The sequence below is a fragment of the Paramisgurnus dabryanus genome, chromosome 17 (genome assembly GCF_030506205.2).
Source record: "Paramisgurnus dabryanus chromosome 17, PD_genome_1.1, whole genome shotgun sequence".
In the NCBI taxonomy this organism is placed as follows: domain Eukaryota; kingdom Metazoa; phylum Chordata; class Actinopteri; order Cypriniformes; family Cobitidae; genus Paramisgurnus; species Paramisgurnus dabryanus.
In genome coordinates this window covers 13874589-13887687 of record NC_133353.1, presented here as the reverse complement: position 1 = coordinate 13887687, position 13099 = coordinate 13874589, and the positions used below count along the sequence as shown (strand labels likewise).

Genomic DNA, 13099 nt, shown 5'->3' with positions numbered 1-13099 from the left:
ACTTTCAAATATAACGCCCCGGAGTGCACCGCATTTGAGAAAAGAAAGAAATAGGGAGATGGAAAGAAGAAAAGAAGAATTTGAGAGAAAGTATGTGTGCATGGCAGGCAGATAAAAAGGGCAAAAAGGATCAATTTAGAGGCAGAGAAATAAGAGTCATGGCATATTGTGGAAGGCCATGCTACTTTTCTTCCACCCCACAGCGCAAGGGAGTCTGAAGGGGTTATCGTTTAGCCGACATTAACACTTAGCCTGTTTGCTTTACACCTTTAACCGAATCCTTTTTCGTCTTTTCAACCTGCTTTCTCTTCTTGTCAAACTTACATCAGTGAGTAATGATACCTTTTTTATCATTAAGTAATACCCTTTTCTTTTACGGAAAATAAATAAAAGAATACACTGAACTGGCATGCTAGACTGACATAACACTACACTTACTGTGCATTTTAGTAGTATTCCTATTAAGAAAAGAATAAATATACAAATAAAAAAATAAATTGAAACGATCTGTTATTGTTTTAAAAGCAAACAAACTTAACAGTATAAATGTACTATATTCTAATGAAACCTCAGTACCAGCATCCACCTGACTCTGGCACACACCAGCTGTAGATTCTCCTCTGCACAGTCCCGGGGTCGAGGAGGGGCGAGCGTTTTTCTCTATCAGCGTGAGAGTGTGTACTGATATGAGAGAAATGTGTGTGCCTGTCTGAACGCCTCAGCCGCTACACTTCCAATGTCATCAGCTGACCAAGCAAATCAGCAATTACCTGTCTGCATTTGCTGGGCGCGACAGCCCGTCGGGGCTCCAAATAAGAAAGTGATGCACGAACCTCCTCACCAGCAGCTCAGAACTATCTCAGATTCGCTTCAGAAACACCCTGACTCTGAATGCCAAGTGCTGAGCCTCATGGGAGAAAGAGAGAGAGAAGAAGCAATGGAGATAAAGTGTGTGTGTGTGTGTGTGTGTGTGAGTGAGAGAGCGAGCGAGCGAGCGTGATAATTCAACAGGTAGCGGTGTCTAGACTGATAGGGCCGGTACAAGCAAAAAGGGACTGAATTACCACTGCCGTGGACGGACCTTCTCACCCTTGCACATCCAAGGCCAACATTTGGAAGTCACTCCATTTCCTGTTTTCAAAAAGCCTTAGCTGATAACTGGACACAAGGCTGAGGCACCTCAACATTGGAGATGCACTGAATTTATAAGCTTAGGTTCCAGTTATCGGCTCAGCATTCAGTGTCCGTTATCACATCGCTTTTTTGTGAGAAGGAATTCTTTCTGATGAACAGAACGAGAAAAATAAGTAGCTAAAGTGGCTTGATCTGCATCAGAAATTTTTCAACATGTAGCCTGATAGCAAATATGAGACCAAGGAATGACAGATCCGCGTTTGTCACCGCTGTGTGGCGTCTGCCACAGTCACAATAAAAGCGCGCAGCTTTGCTCTCTGCTTGGCTATTCATGTCCACTGTCAACCTCTTCCAACTAATTAGAATTGATTTATGATGGATCAGCTTCCTTATCAGGTGCAGAAAGAAATTACCATGGCTAGCCAAGGGGTGAGAGGGTCACCATCGAATTGTAAAATCAATTTGCATTGATTGTAAAAGGTTCATTTTGCGAAAGAGGACACAGTCAAAGGGATTAAACTTAACCAGACAACTTTGATACCACACAATAGGCTTTATTTTTACCTCGCTTACCTGTCTGTATAACACACACTCAAAAAGCTTATAAATCCGGCCATGTCTCGCAGGGCCCTGGGGCATATCACAGGGATTTAATATGGATGTGGATATGATGACTCCCCAATCATATCTACAACATATATCGTATATAATTGGAGACCGAATGGGTTAAAAGAGTGTAATCTATCAGAGGGTGGTGGTAATACAATCACTAGCGTTTTCAAAACAGCGTGCAGTGGGTGGGGCGGCGGCAGAGGTGTCAAAGAGCGAGGCGCGGGCAGGTTTAATTAAGCAGGAGAGGATCTTTGTCTTTCATAGAGCGGCTCTCAAAACCACCCCCCAAATCCCTCTTTCACTCCCTCTTACCTTCAATTGCCAGCATTGCCCTCAATTCTCGGTTCAGCAGCTCAAAGCGTCTCTCCAGATCATGTTCCTTCTCCCTGGGCAAGTTGTAAAAGTTCATCAATATGTTAATTACTAAATCATTAAACACTTAAAGAAACCTTTAATAAACATCGATTCGTGAACTCGCCAGCACCTTTCCTACCTCACATTAATCTACTGCAAATAAGCGATACACAAAGTGGAACACAGGGGCCGAGATCGGCGGTCAGCGGGGAAAGAAACGTTGGGGGTAACTGGTGGTGGGTGGGGTATCAAGGAGCAAATTAAATTTCACCACTTTCAAATGTATTGGAAATGAGCTAACTCTGTCCCCTAATAGAATTTGTCCTTCACAGCCTGTTCAGTGAGTAAAAAGAAATAAAAGAAAGAAATTATCAAGGCCCTTTTAATTGAGCACTTAAAAAGCCCCTTTCCAGTGATATAATGTGATTAGAATACTTCAATCTGTCATTTGTGAGAGCTTTGAAACTCTTTCTCTTTCTTCTCTCTCTCCCTCTCGCCGCTCTCTATGCAGAACGAACAGCCGGACAGATTTTTATACATCTCACTTTCACTTTTAAAAAACGATGAAAGGTTTAAAAATTTACATTATCATCAACCTAGGAAAAATTATAACTGTGAACGTAGTTAAAGAGAGTAAATAATGTCAGTTACTGTCACAATGGCTTCCTCTTAGGTGAATGAATTGCTATTTAGACGGCGAGTCATTTTTTCAATTTCTTTTAGGTCGATCCAATTGTCATAATGGGTGGAATAATACAGTCTTTGAAATCACATTACGGCAGGCGCGTCAGCTCTGATATGGGTTTTGTCGGTTTTACGGTGGAGGGCCGTCAGGGGAGGGTGGAAGTGAATGAGGGCCCGACCTTCTTACTGGGCTCAGGTCCCCTGGGAAAATCATTTCAAGTGTAGGTCTCAACATATTATAGGAGTTTGTATAGACCACTACCTCCAAATAAGTACAGAAGTTAGGGTAGACATGAACTCACAGCAGAGAGAGCTGGTTTTGCCTGCGGATCAGAGCGTTCTTCTTGTTAACCAGCGTGAACCATTCCTGCATCATGGCTTCCTCCTCTTCCTTGTTATTCCCTGAAAACACACACACACACAAACAACTTAGCATGTAAAACCTTATTATGTAACATACCACATTACGATGTTCATGTGGCGGTACAGACAAACAAATAACAAGTTCCCACTAATTACCAGACGTGTGAAATTTATTGCATAAGCATTCAAGCTCCTGCCAGTTACAGCGATTCTCCACCTCAATGCAACAATTTCATTTCAACATTTTATTATGGCCCTACAAACCGCTTAGCGTAAACATGAACAGACTCCTGACCGACTTCATCTGGCACGGTTAAGTTAAGCTAAGCACTTTTCTCATACCTCCTCTGAGTATAAAGTGCTTTAAATGAGATTATCTGACAGCCTTTTCTCAACAACACAGACTGACATGCACGTTAGAAAACCATCCAGATGTGTGTTCACTACCTGCGTATTAGACACATCACAACATTTATTGTCGATAAAACAGCTTCCGGATTAGGGGAAGGATTAAAGGGATAGTTTACCCAAAAATGAACATTTTGCCATCATTTACGCATCCTCATGTTGTTCTAAACCTGCACACAAAAAAATATATTTTGATAAATGATGGTAAGCACACAGATGAAGGTATCCATTGACTTTTTTCCTACTTTGGAAGTCAACGGGTACCTTCAACAGTGTGCTAAGCATCATTTATCAAAATATCTTCTTTTGTGTTCAAATGAATAAAGAAACCCGTACAGGTTTATAACAACACAAGGGGGAGTAAATGATGACAGAATTTTCATTTTTGGGTGAACAACCCCTTTAATGTTTGCTGGTTATTTTCCTGTATTGGTTGGGATTAAAGCCTCAAATCTGGGTCTTTGTACAGCCTTGAAGCTTTAGAAACCACAGATCCAATGTGCTCGAAATGAACATGTCCTGTGCCTGAGGACTACATGTCCAGATGCCAAACTTACACAGTCGGAAACTGTAGGTGTGGCTACGCCCGTTGCCCAGGGGCCAGGTGCTTGACAAGTAAGACTGCTGTGATGGGTAAGAAACTCCAAATGACATGCAACAACAGTTCAATAACCTAATATTCAGGGTACATTTGTGTGTAAATACAGTACATATATATATATATATATATAAGGGCTGTCAGCTTTAACGTATTAAAGCATGTGATTAATTCATTAATCATTAACACATTAAAATAATTTAAGGCAATTAATCGCAGTCAGTTTTTAGTGGGGACAATTGGCATATGGTGGAGTTCCAGATGGGGCCGTGAGATGGTGCCAGGGGGGCCCAGTTTTATGACATTTTATAAAATAAATTAATTCATCATTTAATTTACGTAAAAAAGGCTATACTAACCAACAGCACTACATTGTATAATTAAAGTTTTGTTTAATTCAAATATTAAGTTTTGGAATGTTTTATGTAATAAATTTTCTTTGGGGGGCTACATAGGAATGCACCATATTCAAGGGGGGGCCGCAGGCTGAAAAAGATACAGAACCAAGAGTATATGTTACATCATATTGGCGCATTGTATGACAAAGCTTCGCGAGAACGGATAACTTTCTATTTTTTCAAAACTTTCGAGCTTCCGTCATACAGTGCATCAACCAGTCTGTATTAGGAGAAACACATACTCACATGCCTCTTGGTGGTTTCTGGATCTGGAGTGCGAATGTTTGCATGAAACGCAGAGCTCAGACTGTGACAGAGGCTTTGAACAACTATGCCAAAAAACAACTATGCAAATGACAAACGCACCTCTAGGCTGTCTTTCGAGACACCTAGGAATTTTAAAGACACAACATAATTTCGTTTAAGTAACAGTATGCACTTCAAATTCAGGGTGCAAAGGTTGCTTTGGAGTTTAGTAATCAATAACAAATCCCGCTTACTAATTATTTTATTCAATTCAATTTTATTTATATAGCGCTTTTCACAATTGTTTGTTTCAAAGCAGTTTTACATTAATAATAGCAGGAGAAAACACAGAAAATTTAAGCAAATGTAAGCCGACACCCATGGGGTTGAAAAAACTCCTAGGAAAATAAATATTTGTTTAGGGAAAAAAGTCATTTGAGAGCGCCAGACATAGCTGATTCTGTAGAGGATATACTATATTTTAGATACAGTATATTATACAATTTTATGGGATTTAATATATCAATAATATTTTATATAATTGTTTAGTCTAATGGTTGAGTTTGTGGCATATAGTAAAAGATGACAAAAAGTTGACCGATAATAAGTGTTCAGTTTTAATTAGAAACTTAGTTAAAAAAAACAGGTCCTTTTTGTGCTTTTTTAAGAAAGAGGGGTAGCAAATATTTCACCCCCATTGTTAAAAAATATATCTGCTATTTCTAAGTAAAATGGGCTATTAAAAACATTGTTTGAAGAAACAATGCAATTTGATTAAAAAGATCATCTGGGAAAACGTATAAAGAAATGCATCAAATTTTAGGATGCTCAGCTAAAATGATCTCAAATACTTTAAACCCTGAAGAACCAAAGAAGAATTTGGGTAGCAGCGTTTAACAGCGACCAAATTTGACCGTGTGGGTTCTCCAAGGTTAAAAAGGCAAAAAAAAAGAAACACGTGGACGAAAACAAGCAACTGTTAAAATAGATTGAAAAATAGTATGGCAAAGATTCAGCCATTCATCATCTCTAGAAAGATCAAAGAGGATCCAAAATGATCTGTAAGTACTGAGACAGTCAGAAGACGTCTGATTAAGCTAGGCTGTTTGCAAGAAGCCCCCGTAAAGCACCATAGTTGAAAATCGGCATGTGCAGAATCACATCAAAGGTCCCAAAAAAATTAAAATAAATAAAAAATAAATAAATAAATAAATGGTGTCCACTAAAAAAGGTGTAACATTTTGTGGTATACTGTAAAGACAGCTAAACATGGCGATGCAAATATCATGGAATGGGATGTTTTCATACTACGGGTGTAAAATAACATAAACAAGGAAAAATGGATCAGTTTGAATACATCAGATGATTATGTTGCAATTTGTAGAGGAAATATCCCTAAAATGGGGACAACAACCCTTAAGACACAAGCAACTAAAGTGAGCTAAATCTGGGATCCAGACAAAAAGGATTGAGATTATAGAGTGGCCAGCTCAATCCCCTGATCTCTACCACATTGAAAACTTGTGGGGTGACATTAAAAACGCAGTTTCTGTAGCAAAACCTAAATATTGACAGGAACTGTGATCCTGGGCTGAAATACCTGTTTCCAGGGGCCAGAAGTTGGTTGACTCGCTTGACACATATGTGCAGCAGTTATCAACAACAATGGTTATGCAACTAAATATTAGTAATGCAATAGTTTAAAGTCAAGTTAAATCTTAAGAAATTTCTTCAGTTTTAAGTGTCTAATGAGAAAAAAGTTGACTGCTGTTGCTGTTTTTTGAACAGTTTATTATTCATATTCTTTTCTTCCACTTAAAAGAACAAGACTGACTTTATACATTTTGTTAATGTTTTGATTTGGAATTAAACGTGAAGGGTTTTTTAATACATTTGAAATAAGGAAATAAACTTTATCAAATTTATGCACTTTATTATTAGTGCACTACTTTTTTAACACAACTTTATAAAGTAGACACAAATAAAGTCAGAAACGGATTCTGCTTCTTGTCATCTTGATTTTAAGGATCATTTGACCTCTGAAGGTATAAAAAGGATAGCAGACACTGGAGTTTCGTAGTTTGGACATGAAGTCAGCCGTGGGGTAAACCGGTTAAGTGGGCTCAGAAAGAAAGAGTCTGATGTCAGTATTCTGAGCATTTTTGTGACACTAATTATGTCTTTGAAGAGGGATGAGAAAGGAGAAAAGATGAAAGATCCTTTAAGCTTATGTAATCACATCACCTACTCAATGCCCCTGTGATACCTGTCTGTTCCTGACAGCATTAACAACAGAATAAGCATCTGTACACAAACATGCTCTCTCTTTTGACTAATGTGATGAGTTTTGTCGATTCAAGGTGTGCTAAGATTTACATCACCACACCACTACATACGTATGCATCAGTGATCATGGATGATCTTTACGTGCACTTTACCGTGTATAGAACAGTCATTCGTTTTAGAGAGGAGATCAAGTGTGTTTCTTCAAGTAAAAATGTAATATAAAAACATGTTTCACCATTCACTGTCATAGCTTTGAGGTTAGTTGACAAATAGCGTACAGGTGCTTAATATTTTTTTATGTAAAAAATATAAACTCTAAATTTAGCATGATGTATTTACCAATCAATGCCCAGAACCAGAACTATTTACTTTATAAAGAAGCAAGAATGACAATGCATTTGTGTCTGTGTGCATGCAGCCATTACAAGGAATGGGGAGAGATAAGAGGAAGGATCTTCAATAAGAGTCTGATGTGAGAAGTCGCCTTCAAATCTTTTTCATCATGCTGTTGCTTGGTACCATGTGACTGTGATGCGGTCATGTGAGAGAGACAAATCCGCTAGCCACAACAAAGCCAGCGGCGGCCCCCAGAGGGACGATGGCTCCGTCACTCACACCCCGAGCCTCCACCAGGGGAGCCGCTCTCATGTCTGCCAGCACCAGATGTGTGAAATTTTGCATTTGACAATGACGCAGTAGAAGGCGAAAAAGGGTGTCTGGGATTTAGGAATCAAGCCTGGATTATTGTAGTCAACTTTTTAAATGGTGCAGCTCGGAAGGGATAAAGTGTGAACTGACAGGTCATTGTACTGACGCACAGTCAAATGAAACAAGCAAATAATAAATGGTAATATTAAGCTTGTGTGACATTGTAAGGGAATGACGATTTAGGAGACACATCCCAGAGGCCGTCACTCGAGCTTCTGCAGTGAGAAAGTGGTTACTGCATGAAAGAAATCATTGCTTTACCACAAAACAAACAGCACACGTACAAACCCATGTACGCTTTCATACACACTCTACAGTGGCAACAATTAAACTCTGACCTTTTCTGGGGATGTCCGTAACAACTCATGCCCATTTTTTTTTTCTTTAAGACAACTATAACTTAAACAATGTAAGCTATTATGTATACAAATTTATGGATTTTTTTTAAAGCATTTAAAAAAATTTTTTCTTTTTGGTGCTTTATGTCTGATTTATGTCCTGTACACATGTCAAAAAGTTTGTTATTATCTAATACATTTGTCTGTTTTTTTAAGCATTTTGATTTTTGCCTTCACTTTCTCTTTGGCTGTTGTTGAGCACTTCTCTTTGAATGCAGAGCATATTTCTGCCCTGCTTACCTGAATATCTACACAATGTATTTAAAAATTAAGTAACATATTACTAAATATTTAGGTTGTGTACAAATTTTAAATAAGTGAAATAATTATAGAAACTAAAATAAAAAATTTTTTGAACCTTTGTCTGTGTTGCCATGTATTTTTTGTTTAATCCTGAACAAAGAACTGAATATAATTAGAAATACACAGAACCTGCTCCTCTAGTTTGGCTCCCAAAATTAGTATTGAATGGAATGAAACACGGTAACTTAACGAACCACAGTGAAACACATACACACCCTATACAGTCCACACATTCGTGCACTAGCAGGCTATAGGGGCTTGACCCGTCTGCTGGGCCTGAGGGCCTGAGTCCGTGCCAGGGTGATCTGGCCTCTGTAGCCAAATCAGATTAAGATAGTCATCTCAGCTACTGTTGCATTTAAACCAGATAGAATTAATGAAATCTTCACACATTTCACAATCTGCTCCTCTTTCCTCCTAACATTGTGATTATTTACTAACAGCTACAGCAAACAAACACATGAAAAAATCACCCAAACACAAAAATATTATCTATATAAAGATATAAGTATTTGTGCCAAATTGTCTATACATATATATTATACGTCTATTCACACGGTAAATTTAAATCTGTAGTAATTTGTCATATCATATAAACAGCAAATAGTGTTTAGAATTACTGCAATGTATTAAAAAAACTATTAAATAAGCTAATATTTAGAAAATAAATAAGTGGTTAAATAAGAATAATTTTCTAAGTAATCAGGCAAACTGTTGTAAATTGAATTTTAATTATGTTATTTTGAGGTTGTATTTTTTTAAATTAGAATCTCATTTAGATACTGACTAAACGATAAAAACTAAATAACTCTGAAGTAAACCTCCACAACAGGGGGATTGTTTTGCTTGGCATTTTGTTTAATTACAAAATTCCCTCTCATTTGATTTAGATAAAAATCTTTCTAAAGCATTAAAAAACCAGAACAATTACAAATTAATCCTGAGTCCTGCTAAGAGCTGGGTGTCTTTACTTTAGAAAAAAAACAGGCTGGGGGTGGAGAGAAGAGGCCATAAAGAAAAGAAAAAAGAAAAGAAATATATTAAACCGTGTGATCACAGCAAGCTCGTCTCATTTCTTATCCACCCGTTTTCTGTTTAATCCAATACCCAGTAATCCAATTTGTCTATCGGAGTTTGAAGGGGAAGATCTGCACTCCTCCACCACTCCATCACTTTTTGAACATTTACAATTTATTGTAAGTGTGCAGACGCTCATCGCTTGTTCATTCTCTGCCTCCAACAGCTGTGTCCATTTTTATTTTTTGTCAAAAGTTAAAAAGAGAGAAAAAGAAAGACAAATAAAATAATAAATAAGGAAAAAAGAAGTGGAAAGACCAAGATGAACAAGGTTTTGTGCGATGCTCATTAAGGCCCAGTCAGAGAGTCTTTTTGAATATGCATGAAGACAATAATCAGATCTTCGCTTGTCACTGAAGGAGAGACGGTAAGTACAAAAGGATTGATTTAATTACTCTGAGTGGGTCTGCTATGTGAAGAAGTCTTGTTAGCGTGGGCTAAAAGGGCTGCGCTCGCCTCGCGCCTCTCTGATGGAAGGTAGTTTAGCTTTAACCACAATACCTAATCTCAGGATAAAGCCCCGGCCATTGTCCTTTAAGACGCCCATCACTACTTTTAAAATAGACTGAACACATTTTCTCTTGTTTAAACCTAGTTAACCACTAACCTTTCCCCTGTTTACTATTTATCCGAGGACCGATCTCTTCAGATTACCAAGAGATGCTTTGAACACACAAAGATCTTCAATACCTTTGGATTAATCTAATAAAGCCTTTCTAAAAATGCAAAGGGTAATTTATTTCAAATGCGCAAAATGCATAGCTGTGAATAGGTGATATAGTTTAACCGCTATAAGAGTATAATCATAATATCAAAAACAGAATTAAATAGCTGTGGAGTTAAATATTTTCTTAAAGGGTAAAGGGACAACTTTAGTGATATAAGCTTTATCAACAGTGCTTTTACACAGTATGTTTAGGGAAATACATTATCACAAACAGACATATAACAGAACACGATTACCAACAGCAAATTACTATTTAATTCCTCACAAAGTGTCCAGATGCCTAACCACTAATGGTTTTCAATTGCCAGCGGTATTATTGACCTTCAGCTGCTTGCTTTGCGGCTTATGAGAAAGAATTCATAAGTGGGGCAGAATGACAATGAGCAGAGAAAACCTGCGGGAGGAAAACGGGATCTCTAAAGTCGTTCTTAATGACAGAAAAGTCTTGGCTATACATACACTGTTATCATACTTGCTTTCATGTAATTGTTTGAACATTTAGTGAGCTGACAGAAGATAGGCTGTACCTTAATACTTCTGTCTCGCCCGCCCCTTTACCGCAGTTACCACAAAAAGCCCCTTCGCAAACAATCTCGCCTTCCCAGCTAACAGCACCGACACCTCTCGGTTTGAGCAAAACAAACAACTGGCAAGTAATAGATTTTTATACGTTTTTCCAAACAGGCAAAATGTATCTACATTCAAACGGAAATATTATCACTGTTTAGGGCAAAAATAATAATTTTTATTTTAGGATATGGGCCAGAGAGAAAAAGGAGATGAATTGTAGCCTACTGGTATAAGTTAAGAAGGAATGAAAAATGTGTTCATCTATGTTTACAGCCTCCGACTCTATTAAACTGTGTTTGTATGCCCCCCTTCTTTTTAATCAATAAACATTATCACAGACTGACAGACTATCAGCTGGTGTTGTCCATTTCTTGCCGCTTAATCCCTGTACCGCCTGTCCACTATCTCAACTTCACGATGAGCATAACAGCCAAGACAGGCAGTTTACATTACAAAATGACAATTACAGTCCTCTTCACAACACTACTCGGGACAAATAATGATGCAAAATGACAGAGGGGTGAAGAAACGTGTGACGGCTGAAATGTTTCCAATGATGTAACAAACAAGCAAACATTAACACATTATGAAACGCAAATGATGCAGATACATAAATCTGACTAAGATCTAAAGTTTGGCCAAATGTAATAAACAGTTTGTCATCGAGTTAGGGTAATATTGCTAATAATACATAAAAAAGGTAAATATAATCTGTGTAATATTGATATTTTCTAATATGACCTTCAGGGGGAAATGCTGAGGCCAGAGGTCTTCTCCTCCTTCTCTCATTCTTATTTTGACAAATACTATCATTTCCCTCTATCACCCACTTTAAGCCTGCTTTTGGGAGCATTGAACACAGGGGCGTTGAATCAAGAGCCTTTGGTAAAAGCAGAGTACTTCAGGTAATTAAAGCCGGGTGAGTGGCAGACGAGAGCGGTAAAAAAAGATCACCTGGTGAAGCCCTCCGAAAGGTGTTTCATTAAAAGCCTTTTACTATACAAGCACGGCACAATGTGTGGACGCCATACTTTACCACTTGTGCTCAACAGGCCCTCAGAGCAGCGGCTGGGATGAGAGCAGAAACCTATCCCGGTTAATAATCTCATAACAAAAGCTAAAAGACATCATCCTATTAACTAGCAGTCTCTAGCACTAATGCGAGGTAGTGCCCTGTGCCTCTGTATAGAGAACGCAGCTATTAAAAAGGAGTGTGTGAACAGCCGGCAGGAGCCTCTGTTCGTCTCGGGCCCTCTTTCACCCTTTATCTGTCACCTCTTGTTTGAAAGCTGTCAGTGATATCATGAAGCTCAAACATATTGTCGCCCAATATTCGTCAAATCTGTTAAATTTGACTGTCGGTTTTAACGGCAGTGTGTGTATTTGGAGGTCGTGACTTTTTTTTTAGCGATATATATATATATATCATTTGATTCTTAGCAATTGCTCGGAAGAGGAATGTTAGTGACACCTCCCCCCTTGCCTCCAGCACCACCAACTCCTTGTTGCACATTTTACCTTATTTCTTTTCTTCTTACTCTCGTCTTTCTTTCTCGGGGGGAATATTAAATGAGTGAGCTGGCTCAAAGGCACTGAGTCGCTGACACAAAAAGCGTTAAAAATTCTCATTTGGTTGTCTTTATTTTGCTAGCGCCATGTGGTCCTTGAAGATGTTGAAAACACGGGAAGCAGAGGAAAGATCAGAGTCGGCTCATTAGCATTGGGACAGAACTGGAGAGGCAGCGCTGTATAGTGGGCCCTACTCCAGAGCTCCAGTGAGAGCGGTTGGTGGTAAGCTCAGCGTTTCATTGTGCTTTTGTCTTTCCTCTGGGTCTAGCACACCACGGGGAGCTTCGCTAGCCCCAGGTTACACAAGAGAATTATGGGAAAAAATTATTTTGACCAAGGTGGAGAGTGGAACACTGTCAGACATACGCATTGTGTGTAAAGATGATGTTCTTGGTGAGATGACAGCGAAGGTAAATGATTTGTATTCAAAAGTCCACATCACTCACACCCAAACCATCTCCTATGGACCAGTACCGTTCTCCGAAAAGCATACTTCTGAATAAAGCAGTGATTCTAAAACTGTAGTCCATGGCGCACTGGTGGTACGCAAAAACCTTTACGTGATAAACTCACCTAAATTTATTAAGACTCACAAAACACACTGCACCAGCATGATTTATCAGATCTTAACTAACAACGGATAACACTAAATTACTTGACTATG

At 38.5% G+C, this 13099-nt stretch overlaps 1 protein-coding gene across 8 annotated transcripts in view; it reads right to left on the bottom strand.

Annotated features, from left to right (window-relative positions):
* ehbp1 (EH domain binding protein 1) overlaps positions 1-13099 on the bottom strand; it is a 145312-nt gene that overhangs the window by 4635 nt on the left and 127578 nt on the right. For all 8 annotated transcript variants that reach the window (XM_065255203.2, XM_065255204.2, XM_065255207.2 and 5 more), the window contains 2 exons: positions 3087-3186; positions 2059-2132 (listed from right to left, as the gene is read on the bottom strand). In XM_065255203.2, the coding sequence (XP_065111275.1) occupies positions 2059-2132; positions 3087-3186 (174 nt within the window). The remainder of the gene's footprint in view (positions 1-2058; positions 2133-3086; positions 3187-13099) is intronic.